We start from the raw sequence: 19,124 nt of genomic DNA, 5'->3' as shown, positions 1-19,124 counted from the left end.
TATCTCTGTATACAGTGAGCTCCCCCTAGTGGTGACTGCAGACTGGATCTTATCACGTATCTCTGTATACAGGGAGCTCCCCCTAGTGGTGGCTGCAGACAGAATCTTATCATGTATCTTTGTATACAGGGAGCTCCCTCTAGTGGTGACTGCAGACAGGATCTTATCATGTATCTCTGTATATAGGGAGCTCCCTCTAGTGGAGTCTGCAGACAGAATCTTATCATGTATCTCTGTATACAGGGAGCTCCCCCTAGTGGTGGCTGCAGACAGAATCTTATCATGTATCTCTGTATACAGGGAGCTCCCCCTAGTGGTGGCTGCAGACAGAATCTTATCATGTATCTCTGTATACAGGGAGCTCCCCCTAGTGGTGGCTGCAGACAGGATCTTATCATGTATCTCTGTATATAGGGAGCTCCCTCTAGTGGAGTCTGCAGACAGAATCTTATCATGTATCTCTGTATACAGGGAGCTCCCCCTAGTGGTGACTGCAGACAGGATCTTATCATGTATCTCTGTATACAGGGAGCTCCCCCTAGTGGTGACTGCAGACAGGATCTTATCATTTATCTCTGTATACAGGGAGCTCCCCCTAGTGGTGACTGCAGACAGAATCTTATCGTGTATCTCTGTATACAGGGAGCTCCCCCTAGTGGTGGCTGCAGACAGGATCTTATCATGTATCTTTGTATACAGGGAGCTCCCTCTAGTGGTGGCTGCAGACAGGATCTTATCATGTATCTCTGTATACAGGGAGCTCCCCCTAGTGGTGACTGCAGACAGGATCTTATCATTTATCTCTGTATACAGGGAGCTCCCCCTAGTGGTGGCTGCAGACAGGATCTTATCATGTATCTCTGTATACAGGGAGCTCCCCCTAGTGGAGGCTGCAGACAGGATCTTATCATGTATCTCTGTATACAGGGAGCTCCCTCTAGTGGAGGCTGCAGACAGGATCTTATCATTTATCTCTGTATACAGGGAGCTCCCCCTAGTGGTGGCTGCAGACAGAATCTTATCATGTGTCTCTGTATACAGGGAGCTCCCCCTAGTGGAGGCTGCAGACAGGATCTTATCATGTATCTCTGTATACAGGGAGCTCCCCCTAGTGGTGGCTGCAGACAGGATCTTATCATGTATCTTTGTATACAGGGAGCTCCCTCTAGTGGTGGCTGCAGACAGGATCTTATCATGTATCTCTGTATACAGGGAGCTCCCCCTAGTGGTGACTGCAGACAGGATCTTATCATTTATCTCTGTATACAGGGAGCTCCCCCTAGTGGTGGCTGCAGACAGCTATTACAGGGTAAGCAGTCCTGGCTTCTCGGTGCGGTTGAGTGTGATATGTTGCTTTGTCTTCTTTTCCTCAGTTATGGCAATGGTTGGGCCGATAGCGCGAGACGTTGATAGTCTGGTGACCGCCATGAGAGCCGTGCTGTGTGATGACATGTTCCGGATGGATCCCTCCGTGCCTCCACTCCCCTTCAATGATGAGGTACGATCTCTTGTTGGTGCGTTACTTTTGCGGATTGGCTGTTGGTGGAACTACTATGCCCAGCACTCTTTTGAGATGGTTTGGCCGCATTGCTGGTGGCGTTATATTCCTATGTGGGCACCATATGGCGACTTGTTGTATGGACGGCGTTTTCTCACGGCTGGTCTGGTGTAATATCCTGCGGTGCGCCCGCTATACGTCTCCCCCTGGTGTGTCACATGGTTACCAGACTGCTGACTGGCTGAGAGGGATCATGTGACTCCTCAGTAGCGGGAGGTGCTGTTATCTCCATGGTGACAGGAGTCTGCATATGGCGGCCTCCATCACACTCACTGTCTCGGATCTGTCCACGTGGAGGCGCCGTCCTGAAGCGGCTCCATCGTGACGCGGCCTCGTAGTCCGTTCTTTCTCCATATGAGCCGCAGCGCTGGGTGTCAGGGGCCCTCCACAGGATCTCCGGGGGGCCACACACCCTGATAATCTCCTATCCGGGGATGTAGTCCCAAAGTGTCCTGATCTCCAGCTCGTATTGTCCTGGCTGCTGCCGATGAAGAAGACGAGGCTTACAAAGCGAGTGTACGGCAGGGAGGATCCATGTGACATGGACCCCAAAATTACTTCAGAATTAAAGCCCCCATACCTCGTGTGCGACCCGGGGCGACCCCTCCATCCATGCTCCGCGCTCCGCTCCGCGTGACTCCGGACACTATCCGATCCGGTGCAGTCGCTGCAGCGCCGATCCGTATCTCAGAACATTCCTGACTTATATCCAGTGATTGAAGTGTTTCTAGTATAGCCCCCAAGTCTGCCGACCCCCAACTCGTATCCCCCCCACACATATAGTCCAGAATTTCCTATATGTACAGAGGAGTTCAGTATAAGTAAGTGAACCCAGCACATGGTTCGTCCCATGATGGAGCACACACATGTCCCACCCTACCAGGAAGAATCACCGATACACAGCCGCCCCCCCGTGACCTCCCGCCACATCCGCTGAGTTCTCTCCCGCCGATGCCACCCCCTATCCATCAACTCCTGAAAAATCCCCCTACTGACCCTAATATGGCCACATGTATTAATTCCCCCCTTCTGACCTTAATCTGTCCACGCTCCCTAATCCTCCCCCCTACTGACCCTAATCTGTCCCCGCTCCCTAATCCTCCCCCTACTGACCCTAATCTGTCCACGCTCCCTAATCCTCCCCCCTACTGACCCTAATCTGTCCCCGCTCCCTAATCCTCCCCCTACTGACCCTAATCTGTCCACGCTCCCTAATCCTCCCCCCTACTGACCCTAATCTGTCCATTTTCCCTAATCCTCCCCCTACTGACCCTAATCTGTCCATGTTCCCTAATCCTCCCCCTACTGACCCTAATCTGTCCACGTTCTCTAATCCTCCCCCTACTGACCCTAATCTGTCCCCGCTCCCTAATCCTCCCCCCTACTGACCCTAATCTGTCCGCGTTCTCTAACCCTCCCCCTACTGACCCTAATCTGTCCGCGTTCTCTAACCCTCCCCCTACTGACCCTAATCTGTCCCCGCTCCCTAATCCTCCCCCTACTGACCCTAATCTGTCCACGTTCTCTAATCCTCCCCCTACTGACCCTAATCTGTCCATGTTCCCTAATCCTCCCCCTACTGACCCTAATCTGTCCCCGCTCCCTAATCCTCCCCCTACTGACCCTAATCTGTCCACGTTCTCTAACCCTCCCCCTACTGACCCTAATCTGTCCACGTTCTCTAATCCCCCCCCCCTACTGACCCTAATCTGTCCGCGTTCTCTAACCCTCCCCCTACTGACCCTAATCTGTCCACGTTCTCTAACCCTCCCCCTACTGACCCTAATCTGTCCGCGTTCTCTAACCCTCCCCCTACTGACCCTAATCTGTCCACGTTCTCTAACCCTCCCCCTACTGACCCTAATCTGTCCGCGTTCTCTAACCCTCCCCCTACTGACCCTAATCTGTCCACGTTCTCTAACCCTCCCCCTACTGACCCTAATCTGTCCGCGTTCTCTAACCCTCCCCCTACTGACCCTAATCTGTCCACGTTCTCTAACCCTCCCCCTACTGACCCTAATCTGTCCGCGTTCTCTAACCCTCCCCCTACTGACCCTAATCTGTCCACCTTTTTCTCAGGTTTTCGGCAGCGCTCGGCCTCTCTGCATTGGATACTACGAGACAGACGGCTCCACCATGGCAACGCCATCCATGAGACGTGCTGTTCTGCAGACCAAGGCCCTCCTGGAGGAGGCTGGACACAAGGTTTGTAGCCACCAGTCCTGTGCCACGCTTTCATTCTCTGTGGCCGGTGATGGCCACGTCTTCTCTGCTATCTGCTGTTCTCTTTTGCAGCTGGTGCCGTTCAAGCCTCCATCGATGGAATCGTCGCTGTTTGAGCTAGCCATGAGGGGTCTGCTGGCCGATGGAGGTGCCACCTTCCTGGATAACTTGTAGGTATTTCAGACGCAGAAGTGACTGGTCTGTACCCGGCGGGCCGTGTAACGAGCAGCGCTGCTTTATTCCTAGCAAGGGAGACCGAGTGGATCAAAACCTGAGGACCCAGGTCACCACCTACAGCTGTCCTTCATGGCTGAAGAGCTTGCTGTCCGTCCTAGTCAGGCCACTGGTGAGTGTCAGGGATCACTTCTATACCGCTCCCGGTGCTCCCACTGGTGAATGTTACCTATCACTTCTATACCGCTCCCGGTGCCCCCACTGGTGAATGTTACCTATCACTTCTATACCGCTCCCGGTGCCCCCACTGGTGAATGTTACCTATCACTTCTATACTGCTCCTGGTGCCCCCACTGGTGAATGTTACCTATCACTTCTATACCGCTCCTGGTGCCCCCACTGGTGAATGTTACCTATCACTTCTATACCGCTCCCGGTGCCCCCACTGGTGAATGTTACCTATCACTTCTATACCGCTCCCGGTGCCCCCACTGGTGAATGTTACCTATCACTTCTATACTGCTCCTGGTGCTCCCACTGGTGAATGTTACCTATCACTTCTATACTGCTCCTGGTGCTCCCACTGGTGAATGTTACCTATCACTTCTATACCGCTCCTGGTGCTCCCACTGGTGAATGTTACCTATCACTTCTATACCGCTCCTGGTGCCCCCACTGGTGAATGTTACCTATCACTTCTATACCGCTCCTGGTGCCCCCACTGGTGAATGTTACCTATCACTTCTATACCGCTCCCGGTGCTCCCACTGGTGAATGTTACCTATCACTTCTATACCGCTCCTGGTGCTCCCACTGGTGAATGTTACCTATCACTTCTATACCGCTTCTGGTGCCCCCACTGGTGAATGTTACCTATCACTTCTATACCGCTCCTGGTGCCCCCACTGGTGAATGTTACCTATCACTTCTATACCGCTCCCGGTGCTCCCACTGGTGAATGTTACCTATCACTTCTATACCGCTCCTGGTGCTCCCACTGGTGAATGTTACCTATCACTTCTATACCGCTCCTGGTGCCCCCACTGGTGAATGTTACCTATCACTTCTATACCGCTCCTGGTGCCCCCACTGGTGAATGTTACCTATCACTTCTATACCGCTCCCACTGGTGAATGTTACCTATCACTTCTATATCGCTCCCGGTGCTCCCCACTGGTGAATGTTACCTATCACTTCTATATCGCTCCCGGTGCTCCCACTGGTGAATGTTACCTATCACTTCTATACCGCTCCCGGTGCTCCCACTGGTGAATGTTACCTATCACTTCTATACCGCTCCCGGTGCTCCCACTGGTGAATGTTACCTATCACTTCTATATTGCTCCCGGTGCTCCCACTGGTGAATGTTACCTATCACTTCTATACCGCTCCTGGTGCTCCCACTGGTGAATGTTACCTATCACTTCTATACCGCTCCCGGTGCTCCCCACTGGTGAATGTTACCTATCACTTCTATACCGCTCCTGGTGCTCCCACTGGTGAATGTTACCTATCACTTCTATATCGCTCCCGGTGCTCCCACTGGTGAATGTTACCTATCACTTCTATACCGCTCCCGGTGCTCCCACTGGTGAATGTTACCTATCACTTCTATACCGCTCCCGGTGCTCCCACTGGTGAATGTTACCTATCACTTCTATATTGCTCCCGGTGCTCCCCACTGGTGAATGTTACCTATCACTTCTATACCGCTCCCGGTGCTCCCACTGGTGAATGTTACCTATCACTTCTATACCGCTCCCGGTGCTCCCACTGGTGAATGTTACCTATCACTTCTATACCGCTCCTGGTGCCCCCACTGGTGAATGTTACCTATCACTTCTATATCGCTCCCGGTGCTCCCACTGGTGAATGTTACCTATCACTTCTATACCGCTCCTGGTGCTCCCACTGGTGAATGTTACCTATCACTTCTATATTGCTCCCGGTGCTCCCCACTGGTGAATGTTACCTATCACTTCTATATCGCTCCCGGTGCTCCCACTGGTGAATGTTACCTATCACTTCTATACCGCTCCTGGTGCTCCCACTGGTGAATGTTACCTATCACTTCTATACCGCTTCTGGTGCCCCCACTGGTGAATGTTACCTATCACTTCTATACCGCTCCTGGTGCCCCCACTGGTGAATGTTACCTATCACTTCTATACCGCTCCCGGTGCTCCCACTGGTGAATGTTACCTATCACTTCTATACCGCTCCTGGTGCTCCCACTGGTGAATGTTACCTATCACTTCTATACCGCTCCTGGTGCCCCCACTGGTGAATGTTACCTATCACTTCTATACCGCTCCTGGTGCCCCCACTGGTGAATGTTACCTATCACTTCTATACCGCTCCCACTGGTGAATGTTACCTATCACTTCTATATCGCTCCCGGTGCTCCCCACTGGTGAATGTTACCTATCACTTCTATATCGCTCCCGGTGCTCCCACTGGTGAATGTTACCTATCACTTCTATACCGCTCCCGGTGCTCCCACTGGTGAATGTTACCTATCACTTCTATACCGCTCCCGGTGCTCCCACTGGTGAATGTTACCTATCACTTCTATATTGCTCCCGGTGCTCCCCACTGGTGAATGTTACCTATCACTTCTATATCGCTCCCGGTGCTCCCACTGGTGAATGTTACCTATCACTTCTATACCGCTCCCGGTGCTCCCACTGGTGAATGTTACCTATCACTTCTATACCGCTCCCGGTGCTCCCACTGGTGAATGTTACCTATCACTTCTATATTGCTCCCGGTGCTCCCCACTGGTGAATGTTACCTATCACTTCTATACCGCTCCCGGTGCTCCCACTGGTGAATGTTACCTATCACTTCTATACCGCTCCCGGTGCTCCCACTGGTGAATGTTACCTATCACTTCTATACCGCTCCTGGTGCCCCCACTGGTGAATGTTACCTATCACTTCTATATCGCTCCCGGTGCTCCCACTGGTGAATGTTACCTATCACTTCTATACCGCTCCTGGTGCTCCCACTGGTGAATGTTACCTATCTCTTCTATACCGCTCCTGGTGCTCCCACTGGTGAATGTTACCTATCACTTCTATACCGCTCCCGGTGCCCCCACTGGTGAATGTTACCTATCACTTCTATACCGCTCCTGGTGCTCCCACTGGTGAATGTTACCTATCACTTCTATACCGCTCCCGGTGCCCCCACTGGTGAATGTTACCTATCACTTCTATACCGCTCCCGGTGCTCCCACTGGTGAATGTTACCTATCACTTCTATACCGCTCCTGGTGCTCCCACTGGTGAATGTTACCTATCACTTCTATACCGCTCCCGGTGCTCCCACTGGTGAATGTTACCTATCACTTCTATACCGCTCCTGGTGCCCCCACTGGTGAATGTTACCTATCACTTCAATACCGCTCCCGGTGCCCCCACTGGTGAATGTTACCTATCACTTCTATACCGCTCCCGGTGCTCCCACTGGTGAATGTTACCTATCACTTCTATACCGCTCCTGGTGCTCCCACTGGTGAATGTTACCTATCACTTCTATACCGCTCCCGGTGCTCCCACTGGTGAATGTTACCTATCACTTCTATACCGCTCCTGTTGCCCCCACTGGTGAATGTTACCTATCTCTTCTATACCGCTCCCGGTGCTCCCACTGGTGAATGTTACCTATCACTTCTATATCGCTCCCGGTGCTCCCACTGGTGAATGTTACCTATCACTTCTATATCGCTCCCGGTGCTCCCCACTGGTGAATGTTACCTATCACTTCTATATCGCTCCCGGTGCTCCCCACTGGTGAATGTTACCTATCACTTCTATACCGCTCCCGGTGCTCCCACTGTTGAATGTTACCTATCACTTCTATACCGCTCCTGGTGCCCCCACTGGTGAATGTTACCTATCACTTCTATACCGCTCCTGGTGCTCCCACTGGTGAATGTTACCTATCACTTCTATACCGCTCCCGGTGCTCCCACTGGTGAATGTTACCTATCACTTCTATACCGCTCCTGGTGCTCCCACTGGTGAATGTTACCTATCACTTCTATATCGCTCCCGGTGCTCCCACTGGTGAATGTTACCTATCACTTCTATACCGCTCCTGGTGCCCCCACTGGTGAATGTTACCTATCTCTTCTATACCGCTCCCGGTGCTCCCCACTGGTGAATGTTACCTATCACTTCTATACCGCTCCTGGTGCTCCCACTGGTGAATGTTACCTATCACTTCTATACCGCTCCTGGTGCTCCCACTGGTGAATGTTACCTATCACTTCTATACCGCTCCCGGTGCTCCCACTGGTGAATGTTACCTATCACTTCTACACCGCTCCTGGTGCTCCCTCTGGTGAATGTTACCTATCACTTCTATACCGCTCCTGGTGCTCCCACTGGTGAATATTACCTATCACTTCTATACCGCTCCTGGTGCTCCCACTGGTGAATGTTACCTATCACTTCTATACCGCTCCTGGTGCTCCCACTGGTGAATATTACCTATCACTTCTATACCGCTCCCGGTGCTCCCACTGGTGAATATTACCTATCACTTCTATACCGCTCCCGGTGCTCCCACTGGTGAATGTTACCTATCACTTCTATACCGCTCCTGGTGCTCCCACTGGTGAATGTTACCTATCACTTCTATACCGCTCCTGGTGCTCCCACTGGTGAATATTACCTATCACTTCTATACCGCTCCTGGTGCTCCCCATCACTTCTATACCGCTCCCGGTGCTCCCACTGGTGAATGTTACCTATCACTTCTATACCGCTCCTGGTGCCCCCACTGGTGAATGTTACCTATCACTTCTATACCGCTCCTGGTGCCCCCACTGGTGAATGTTACCTATCACTTCTATACCGCTCCCGGTGCTCCCACTGGTGAATGTTACCTATCACTTCTATACCGCTCCTGGTGCTCCCACTGGTGAATGTTACCTATCACTTCTATACCGCTCCCGGTGCTCCCAGTGGTGAATGTTACCTATCACTTCTATACCGCTCCTGGTGCTCCCCATCACTTCTATACCGCTCCTGGTGCACCCACTGGTGAATGTTACCTATCACTTCTATACCGCTCCCGGTGCTCCCACTGGTGAATGTTACCTATCACTTCTATACCGCTCCCGGTGCTCCCACTGGTGAATGTTACCTATCACTTCTATACCGCTCCTGGTGCCCCCACTGGTGAATGTTACCTATCACTTCTATATCGCTCCCGGTGCTCCCACTGGTGAATGTTACCTATCACTTCTATACCGCTCCCGGTGCTCCCACTGGTGAATGTTACCTATCACTTCTATACCGCTCCTGGTGCTCCCACTGGTGAATGTTACCTATCACTTCTATACCGCTCCCGGTGCTCCCACTGGTGAATGTTACCTATCACTTCTATACCGCTCCCGGTGCTCCCACTGGTGAATGTTACCTATCACTTCTATACCGCTCCCGGTGCTCCCACTGGTGAATGTTACCTATCTCTTCTATACCGCTCCCGGTGCTCCCACTGGTGAATGTTACCTATCACTTCTATACCGCTCCTGGTGCCCCCACTGGTGAATGTTACCTATCACTTCTATACCGCTCCCGGTGCTCCCACTGGTGAATGTTACCTATCTTTTCTATACCGCTCCTGGTGCTCCCACTGGTGAATGTTACCTATCTCTTCTATACCGCTCCTGGTGCCCCCACTGGTGAATGTTACCTATCACTTCTATACCGCTCCCGGTGCTCCCACTGGTGAATGTTACCTATCACTTCTATACCGCTCCCGGTGCTCCCACTGGTGAATGTTACCTATCACTTCTATACCGCTCCTGGTGCTCCCACTGGTGAATGTTACCTATCACTTCTATACCGCTGCCGGTGCTCCCACTGGTGAATGTTACCTATCACTTCTATACCGCTCCTGGTGCTCCCACTGGTGAATGTTACCTATCACTTCTATACCGCTCCTGGTGCCCCCACTGGTGAATGTTACCTATCACTTCTATACCGCTCCCGGTGCTCCCACTGGTGAATGTTACCTATCACTTCTATACCGCTCCCGGTGCTCCCACTGGTGAATGTTACCTATCACTTCTATACCGCTCCCGGTGCTCCCACTGGTGAATGTTACCTATCACTTCTATACCGCTCCTGGTGCTCCCCATCACTTCTATACCGCTCCCGGTGCTCCCACTGGTGAATGTTACCTATCACTTCTATACCGCTCCCGGTGCCCCCACTGGTGAATATTACCTATCACTTCTATATCGCTCCCGGTGCTCCCACTGGTGAATATTACCTATCACTTCTATACCGCTCCTGGTGCTCCCCATCACTTCTATACCGCTCCCGGTGCTCCCACTGGTGAATGTTACCTATCACTTCTATACCGCTCCCGGTGCCCCCACTGGTGAATATTACCTATCACTTCTATATCGCTCCCGGTGCTCCCACTGGTGAATGTTACCTATCACTTCTATACCGCTCCCGGTGCTCCCACTGGTGAATGTTACCTATCACTTCTATACCGCTCCTGGTGCTCCCACTGGTGAATGTTACCTATCACTTCTATACCGCTCCCGGTGCTCCCACTGGTGAATGTTACCTATCACTTCTATACCGCTCCCGGTGCTCCCACTGGTGAATGTTACCTATCACTTCTATACCGCTCCCGGTGCTCCCACTGGTGAATGTTACCTATCACTTCTATACCGCTCCTGGTGCTCCCACTGGTGAATATTACCTATCACTTCTATACCGCTCCCAGTGCTCCCACTGGTGAATGTTACCTATCACTTCTATACCGCTCCTGGTGCTCCCACTGGTGAATATTACCTATCACTTCTATACCGCTCCTGGTGCTCCCCATCACTTCTATACCGCTCCCGGTGCTCCCACTGGTGAATGTTACCTATCACTTCTATACCGCTCCCGGTGCCCCCACTGGTGAATGTTACCTATCACTTCTATACCGCTCCTGGTGCTCCCACTGGTGAATGTTACCTATCACTTCTATACCGCTCCCGGTGCTCCCACTGGTGAATGTTACCTATCACTTCTATACCGCTCCTGGTGCTCCCACTGGTGAATGTTACCTATCACTTCTATACCGCTCCCAGTGCTCCCACTGGTGAATGTTACCTATCACTTCTATACCGCTCCTGGTGCTCCCACTGGTGAATATTACCTATCACTTCTATACCGCTCCTGGTGCTCCCCATCACTTCTATACCGCTCCCGGTGCTCCCACTGGTGAATGTTACCTATCACTTCTATACCGCTCCCGGTGCCCCCACTGGTGAATGTTACCTATCACTTCTATACCGCTCCTGGTGCTCCCACTGGTGAATGTTACCTATCACTTCTATACCGCTCCTGGTGCTCCCACTGGTGAATATTACCTATCACTTCTATACCGCTCCTGGTGCTCCCCATCACTTCTATACCGCTCCTGGTGCTCCCACAGGTGAATGTTACCTATCATTTCTATACCGCTCCCGGTGCCCCCACTGGTGAATGTTACCTATCACTTCTATACCGCTCCTGGTGCTCCCACTGGTGAATGTTACCTATCACTTCTATACCGCTCCCGGTGCTCCCACTGGTGAATGTTACCTATCACTTCTATACCGCTCCTGGTGCTCCCACTGGTGAATATTACCTATCACTTCTATACCGCTCCCAGTGCTCCCACTGGTGAATGTTACCTATCATTTCTATACCGCTCCCGGTGCCCCCACTGGTGAATGTTACCTATCACTTCTATACCGCTCCTGGTGCTCCCACTGGTCAATGTTACCTATCACTTCTATACCGCTCCCGGTGCCCCCACTGGTGAATGTTACCTATCACTTCTATACCGCTCCTGGTGCTCCCACTGGTGAATGTTACCTATCACTTCTATACCGCTCCTGGTGCCCCCACTGGTGAATGTTACCTATCACTTCTATACCGCTCCTGGTGCTCCCACTGGTGAATGTTACCTATCACTTCTATACCGCTCCTGGTGCCCCCACTGGTGAATGTTACCTATCACTTCTATACCGCTCCCGGTGCTCCCACTGGTGAATGTTACCTATCACTTCTATACCGCTCCCGGTGCTCCCACTGGTGAATGTTACCTATCACTTCTATACCGCTCCTGGTACCCCCACTGGTGAATGTTACCTATCACTTCTACACCGCTCCTGGTACCCCCACTGGTGAATGTTACCTATCACTTCTATACCGCTCCTGGTGCTCCCACTGGTGAATGTTACCTATCACTTCTATACCGCTCCCGGTGCTCCCACTGGTGAATGTTACCTATCACTTCTATACCGCTCCCGGTGCTCCCACTGGTGAATGTTACCTATCACTTCTATACCGCTCCTGGTACCCCCACTGGTGAATGTTACCTATCACTTCTATACCGCTCCCGGTGCTCCCACTGGTGAATGTTACCTATCACTTCTATACCGCTCCCGGTGCTCCCACTGGTGAATGTTACCTATCACTTCTATACCGCTCCTGGTGCCCCCACTGGTGAATGTTACCTATCACTTCTATACCGCTCCTGGTGCCCCCACTGGTGAATGTTACCTATCACTTCTATACCGCTCCTGGTGCCCCCACTGGTGAATGTTACCTATCACTTCTATACCGCTCCTGGTGCCCCCACTGGTGAATGTTACCTATCACTTCTATACCGCTCCCGGTGCCCCCACTGGTGAATGTTACCTATCACTTCTATACCGCTCCCGGTGCCCCCACTGGTGAATGTTACCTATCACTTCTATATCGCTCCCGGTGCCCCCACTGGTGAATGTTACCTATCACTTCTATACCGCTCCTGGTGCTCCGACTGGTGAATGTTACCTATCACTTCTATACCGCTCCTGGTGCTCCCACTGGTGAATATTACCTATCACTTCTATACCGCTCCTGGTGCTCCCCATCACTTCTATACCGCTCCCGTTGCTCCCACTGGTGAATGTTACCTATCACTTCTATACCGCTCCTGGTGCTCCCACTGGTGAATGTTACCTATCACTTCTATACCGCTCCCGGTGCCCCCACTGGTGAATGTTACCTATCACTTCTATACTGCTCCTGGTACCCCCACTGGTGAATGTTACCTATCACTTCTATACCGCTCCTGGTGCTCCCACTGGTGAATGTTACCTATCACTTCTATACCGCTCCTGGTACCCCCACTGGTGAATGTTACCTATCACTTCTATACCGCTCCTGGTGCTCCCCACTGGTGAATGTTACCTATCACTTCTATACCGCTCCCGGTGCTCCCCACTGGTGAATGTTACCTATCACTTCTATACCGCTCCTGGTGCTCCCACTGGTGAATGTTACCTATCACTTCTATACCGCTCCCGGTGCTCCCACTGGTGAATGTTACCTATCACTTCTATACCGCTCCTGGTGCCCCCACTGGTGAATGTTACCTATCACTTCTATACCGCTCCTGGTGCCCCCACTGGTGAATGTTACCTATCACTTCTATACTGCTCCCGGTGCCCCCACTGGTGAATGTTACCTATCACTTCTATACCGCTCCCGGTGCCCCCACTGGTGAATGTTACCTATCACTTCTATATCGCTCCCGGTGCCCCCACTGGTGAATGTTACCTATCACTTCTATACCGCTCCTGGTGCTCCGACTGGTGAATGTTACCTATCACTTCTATACCGCTCCTGGTGCTCCCCATCACTTCTATACCGCTCCCGTTGCTCCCACTGGTGAATGTTACCTATCACTTCTATACCGCTCCTGGTGCTCCCACTGGTGAATGTTACCTATCACTTCTATACCGCTCCCGGTGCCCCCACTGGTGAATGTTACCTATCACTTCTATACCGCTCCTGGTGCTCCCACTGGTGAATGTTACCTATCACTTCTATACCGCTCCTGGTACCCCCACTGGTGAATGTTACCTATCACTTCTATACCGCTCCCGGTGCCCCCACTGGTGAATGTTACCTATCACTTCTATACCGCTCCTGGTGCTCCGACTGGTGAATGTTACCTATCACTTCTATATCGCTCCTGGTACCCGCACTGGTGAATGTTACCTATCACTTCTATACCGCTCCCGGTGCCCCCACTGGTGAATGTTACCTATCACTTCTATACCGCTCCTGGTGCTCCCACTGGTGAATGTTACCCATCACTTCTATACCGCTCCCGGTGCTCCCACTGGTGAATGTTACCTATCACTTCTATACCGCTCCTGGTACCCCCACTGGTGAATGTTACCTATCACTTCTATACCGCTCCCGGTGCTCCCACTGGTGAATGTTACCTATCACTTCTATACCGCTCCTGGTGCTCCCACTGGTGAATGTTACCTATCACTTCTATACCGCTCCCGGTGCTCCCACTGGTGAATGTTACCTATCACTTCTATACCGCTCCTGGTGCTCCCACTGGTGAATGTTACCTATCACTTCTATACCGCTCCTGGTGCTCCCACTGGTGAATATTACCTATCACTTCTATACCGCTCCTGGTGCTCCCACTGGTGAATATTACCTATCACTTCTATACCGCTCCCGGTGCTCCCACTGGTGAATGTTACCTATCACTTCTATACCGCTCCTGGTGCTCCCACTGGTGAATGTTACCTATCACTTCTATACCGCTCCCGGTGCTCCCACTGGTGAATGTTACCTAACACTTCTATACCGCTCCCGGTGCTCCCACTGGTGAATGTTACCTATCACTTCTATACCGCTCCCGGTGCTCCCCACTGGTGAATGTTACCTATCACTTCTATATCGCTCCCGGTGCTCCCACTGGTGAATGTTACCTATCTCTTCTATACCGCTCCCGGTGCTCCCACTGGTGAATGTTACCTATCACTTCTATACCGCTCCTGGTGCTCCCACTGGTGAATGTTACCTATCACTTCTATACCGCTCCTGGTGCTCCCACTGGTGAATGTTACCTATCACTTCTATACCGCTCCTGGTGCTCCCACTGGTGAATGTTACCTATCACTTCTATACCGCTCCTGGTGCTCCCACTGGTGAATATTACCTATCACTTCTATACCGCTCCCGGTGCTCCCACTGGTGAATGTTACCTATCACTTCTATACCGCTCCCGGTGCCCCCACTGGTGAATGTTACCTATCACTTCTATACCGCTCCCGGTGCCCCCACTGGTGAATGTTACCTATCACTTCTATATCGCTCCCGATGCCCCCACTGGTGAATGTTACCTATCACTTCTATACCGCTCCCGATGCCCCCACTGGTGAATGTTACCTATCACTTCTATACCGCTCCTGGTGCTCCGACTGGTGAATGTTACCTATCACTTCTATACCGCTCCTGGTGCTCCCACTGGTGAATATTACCTATCACTTCTATACCGCTCCTGGTGCTCCCACTGGTGAATGTTACCTATCACTTCTATACCGCTCCCGTTGCTCCCACTGGTGAATGTTACCTATCACTTCTATACCGCTCCTGGTGCTCCCACTGGTGAATGTTACCTATCACTTCTATACCGCTCCTGGTGCTCCCACTGGTGAATGTTACCTATCACTTCTATACCGCTCCTGGTACCCGCACTGGTGAATGTTACCTATCACTTCTATACCGCTCCCGGTGCTCCCACTGGTGAATGTTACCTATCACTTCTATACCGCTCCCGGTGCTCCCACTGGTGAATGTTACCTATCACTTCTATACCGCTCCTGGTACCCCCACTGGTGAATGTTACCTATCACTTCTATACCGCTCCCGGTGCTCCCACTGGTGAATGTTACCTATCACTTCTATACCGCTCCTGGTGCTCCCACTGGTGAATGTTACCTATCACTTCTATATCGCTCCCGGTGCTCCCCACTGGTGAATGTTACCTATCACTTCTATACCGCTCCCGGTGCTCCCACTGGTGAATGTTACCTATCACTTCTATACCGCTCCCGGTGCTCCCACTGGTGAATGTTACCTATCACTTCTATACCGCTCCTGGTACCCCCACTGGTGAATGTTACCTATCACTTCTATACCGCTCCTGGTACCCCCACTGGTGAATGTTACCTATCACTTCTATACCGCTCCTGGTGCTCCCACTGGTGAATGTTACCTAACACTTCTATACCGCTCCCGGTGCTCCCACTGGTGAATGTTACCTATCACTTCTATACCGCTCCCGGTGCTCCCACTGGTGAATGTTACCTATCACTTCTATATCGCTCCCGGTGCTCCCACTGGTGAATGTTACCTATCACTTCTATACCGCTCCTGGTGCTCCCACTGGTGAATGTTACCTATCTCTTCTATACCGCTCCCGGTGCTCCCACTGGTGAATGTTACCTATCTCTTCTATACCGCTCCCGGTGCTCCCACTGGTGAATGTTACCTATCACTTCTATATCGCTCCCGGTGCTCCCACTGGTGAATGTTACCTATCACTTCTATATCGCTCCTGGTGCTCCCACTGGTGAATGTTACCTATCTCTTCTATACCGCTCCCGGTGCTCCCACTGGTGAATGTTACCTATCACTTCTATACCGCTCCTGGTGCTCCCACTGGTGAATGTTACCTATCACTTCTATACCGCTCCTGGTGCTCCCACTGGTGAATGTTACCTATCACTTCTATACCGCTCCTGGTGCTCCCACTGGTGAATGTTACCTATCACTTCTATACCGCTCCTGGTGCTCCCACTGGTGAATATTACCTATCACTTCTATACCGCTCCCGGTGCTCCCACTGGTGAATGTTACCTATCACTTCTATACCGCTCCCGGTGCCCCCACTGGTGAATGTTACCTATCACTTCTATACCGCTCCCGGTGCCCCCACTGGTGAATGTTACCTATCACTTCTATACCGCTCCTGGTGCTCCCACTGGTGAATATTACCTATCACTTCTATACCGCTCCTGGTGCTCCCCATCACTTCTATACCGCTCCCGGTGCCCCCACTGGTGAATGTTACCTATCACTTCTATACCGCTCCCGGTGCTCCCACTGGTGAATGTTACCTATCACTTCTATACCGCTCCTGGTACCCCCACTGGTGAATGTTACCTATCACTTCTATACCGCTCCTGGTACCCCCACTGGTGAATGTTACCTATCACTTCTATACCGCTCCCGGTGCTCCCACTGGTGAATGTTACCTATCACTTCTATACCGCTCCTGGTACCCCCACTGGTGAATGTTACCTATCACTTCTATATCGCTCCCGGTGCTCCCACTGGTGAATGTTACCTATCACTTCTATACCGCTCCTGGTACCCCCACTGGTGAATGTTACCTATCACTTCTATACCGCTCCCGGTGCTCCCACTGGTGAATGTTACCTATCACTTCTATACCGCTCCCGGTGCTCCCACTGGTGAATGTTACCTATCACTTCTATACCGCTCCCGGTGCTCCCACTGGTGAATGTTACCTATCACTTCTATACCGCTCCTGGTGCTCCCACTGGTGAATGTTACCTAACACTTCTATACCGCTCCCGGTGCTCCCACTGGTGAATGTTACCTATCACTTCTATACCGCTCCTGTTGCTCCCACTGGTGAATGTTACCTATCACTTCTATACCGCTCCCGGTGCTCCCACTGGTGAATGTTACCTATCACTTCTATACCGCTCCTGGTGCTCCCACTGGTGAATGTTACCTATCACTTCTATACCGCTCCTGGTGCTCCCACTGGTGAATATTACCTATCACTTCTATACCGCTCCCGGTGCTCCCACTGGTGAATGTTACCTATCACTTCTATACCGCTCCCGGTGCTCCCACTGGTGAATGTTACCTATCACTTCTATACCGCTCCTGGTGCTCCCACTGGTGAATGTTACCTATCACTTCTATACCGCTCCCGGTGCTCCCACTGGTGAATGTTACCTATCACTTCTATACCGCTCCTGGTGCTCCCACTGGTGAATATTACCTATCACTTCTATACCGCTCCCGGTGCTCCCACTGGTGAATGTTACCTATCACTTTTATACCGCTCCTGGTGCTCCCACTGGTGAATATTACCTATCACTTCTATACCGCTCCTGGTGCTCCCACTGGTGAATGTTACCTATCATTTCTATACCGCTCCTGGTGCTCCCACTGGTGAATGTTACCTATCACTTCTATACCGCTCCCGTTGCTCCCACTGGTGAATGTTACCTCTCACTTCTATACCGCTCCTGGTGCTCCCACAGGTGAATGTTACCTATCATTTCTATACCGCTCCGGTGCCCCCACTGGTGAATGTTACCTATCACTTCTATACCGCTCCTGGTACCCCCACTGGTGAATGTTACCTATCACTTCTATACCGCTCCTGGTGCCCCCACTGGTGAATGTTACCTATCACTTCTATACCGCTCCTGGTGCCCCCACTGGTGAATATTACCTATCACTTCTATACCGCTCCTGGTGCCCCCACTGGTGAATGTTACCTATCACTTCTATACCGCTCCTGGTGCCCCCACTGGTGAATGTTACCTATCACTTCTATACCGCTCCCGGTGCCCCCACTGGTGAATGTTACCTATCACTTCTATACCGCTCCCGGTGCCCCCACTGGTGAATGTTACCTATCACTTCTATACCGCTCCCGGTGCCCCCACTGGTGAATGTTACCTATCACTTCTATACCGCTCCTGGTGCCCCCACTGGTGAATGTTACCTATCACTTCTATACCGCTCCCGGTGCCCCCACTGGTGAATGTTACCTATCACTTCTATACCGCTCCTGGTACCCCCACTGGTGAATGTTACCTATCACTTCTATATCGCTCCTGGTGCCCCCATTGGTGAATGTTACCTATCACTTCTATACCGCTCCCGGTGCCCCCACTGGTGAATGTTACCTATCACTTCTATACCGCTCCTGGTGCTCCCACTGGTGAATGTTACCTATCACTTCTATACCGCTCCTGGTACCCCCACTGGTGAATGTTACCTATCACTTCTATACCGCTCCTGGTACCCCCACTGGTGAATGTTACCTATCACTTCTATACCGCTCCCGGTGCCCCCACTGGTGAATGTTACCTATCACTTCTATACCGCTCCCGGTGCTCCCACTGGTGAATGTTACCTATCACTTCTATACCGCTCCTGGTGCTCCCACTGGTGAATGTTACCTATCACTTCTATACCGCTCCTGGTACCCCCACTGGTGAATGTTACCTATCACTTCTATACCG

At 51.7% G+C, this 19,124-nt stretch overlaps 1 protein-coding gene across 1 annotated transcript in view; it reads left to right on the top strand.

Moving 5' to 3' along the window:
* LOC141157139 (fatty-acid amide hydrolase 1-like) overlaps positions 1-19,124 on the top strand; it is a 150,775-nt gene that overhangs the window by 58,767 nt on the left and 72,884 nt on the right. Inside the window, exons 7-10 of the mRNA XM_073644040.1 lie at positions 1,374-1,498; positions 3,638-3,763; positions 3,854-3,951; positions 4,028-4,127. Of these exons, the coding sequence (XP_073500141.1) occupies positions 1,374-1,498; positions 3,638-3,763; positions 3,854-3,951; positions 4,028-4,127 (449 nt within the window). The remainder of the gene's footprint in view (positions 1-1,373; positions 1,499-3,637; positions 3,764-3,853; positions 3,952-4,027; positions 4,128-19,124) is intronic.

The sequence above is a fragment of the Phyllobates terribilis genome, unplaced genomic scaffold, assembly GCF_046119375.1.
Source record: "Phyllobates terribilis strain yellow unplaced genomic scaffold, ASM4611937v1 Scaffold_8__6_contigs__length_399053987, whole genome shotgun sequence".
NCBI classification, from domain to species: domain Eukaryota; kingdom Metazoa; phylum Chordata; class Amphibia; order Anura; family Dendrobatidae; genus Phyllobates; species Phyllobates terribilis.
This window is presented reverse-complemented; position numbering and strand designations above follow the sequence as displayed.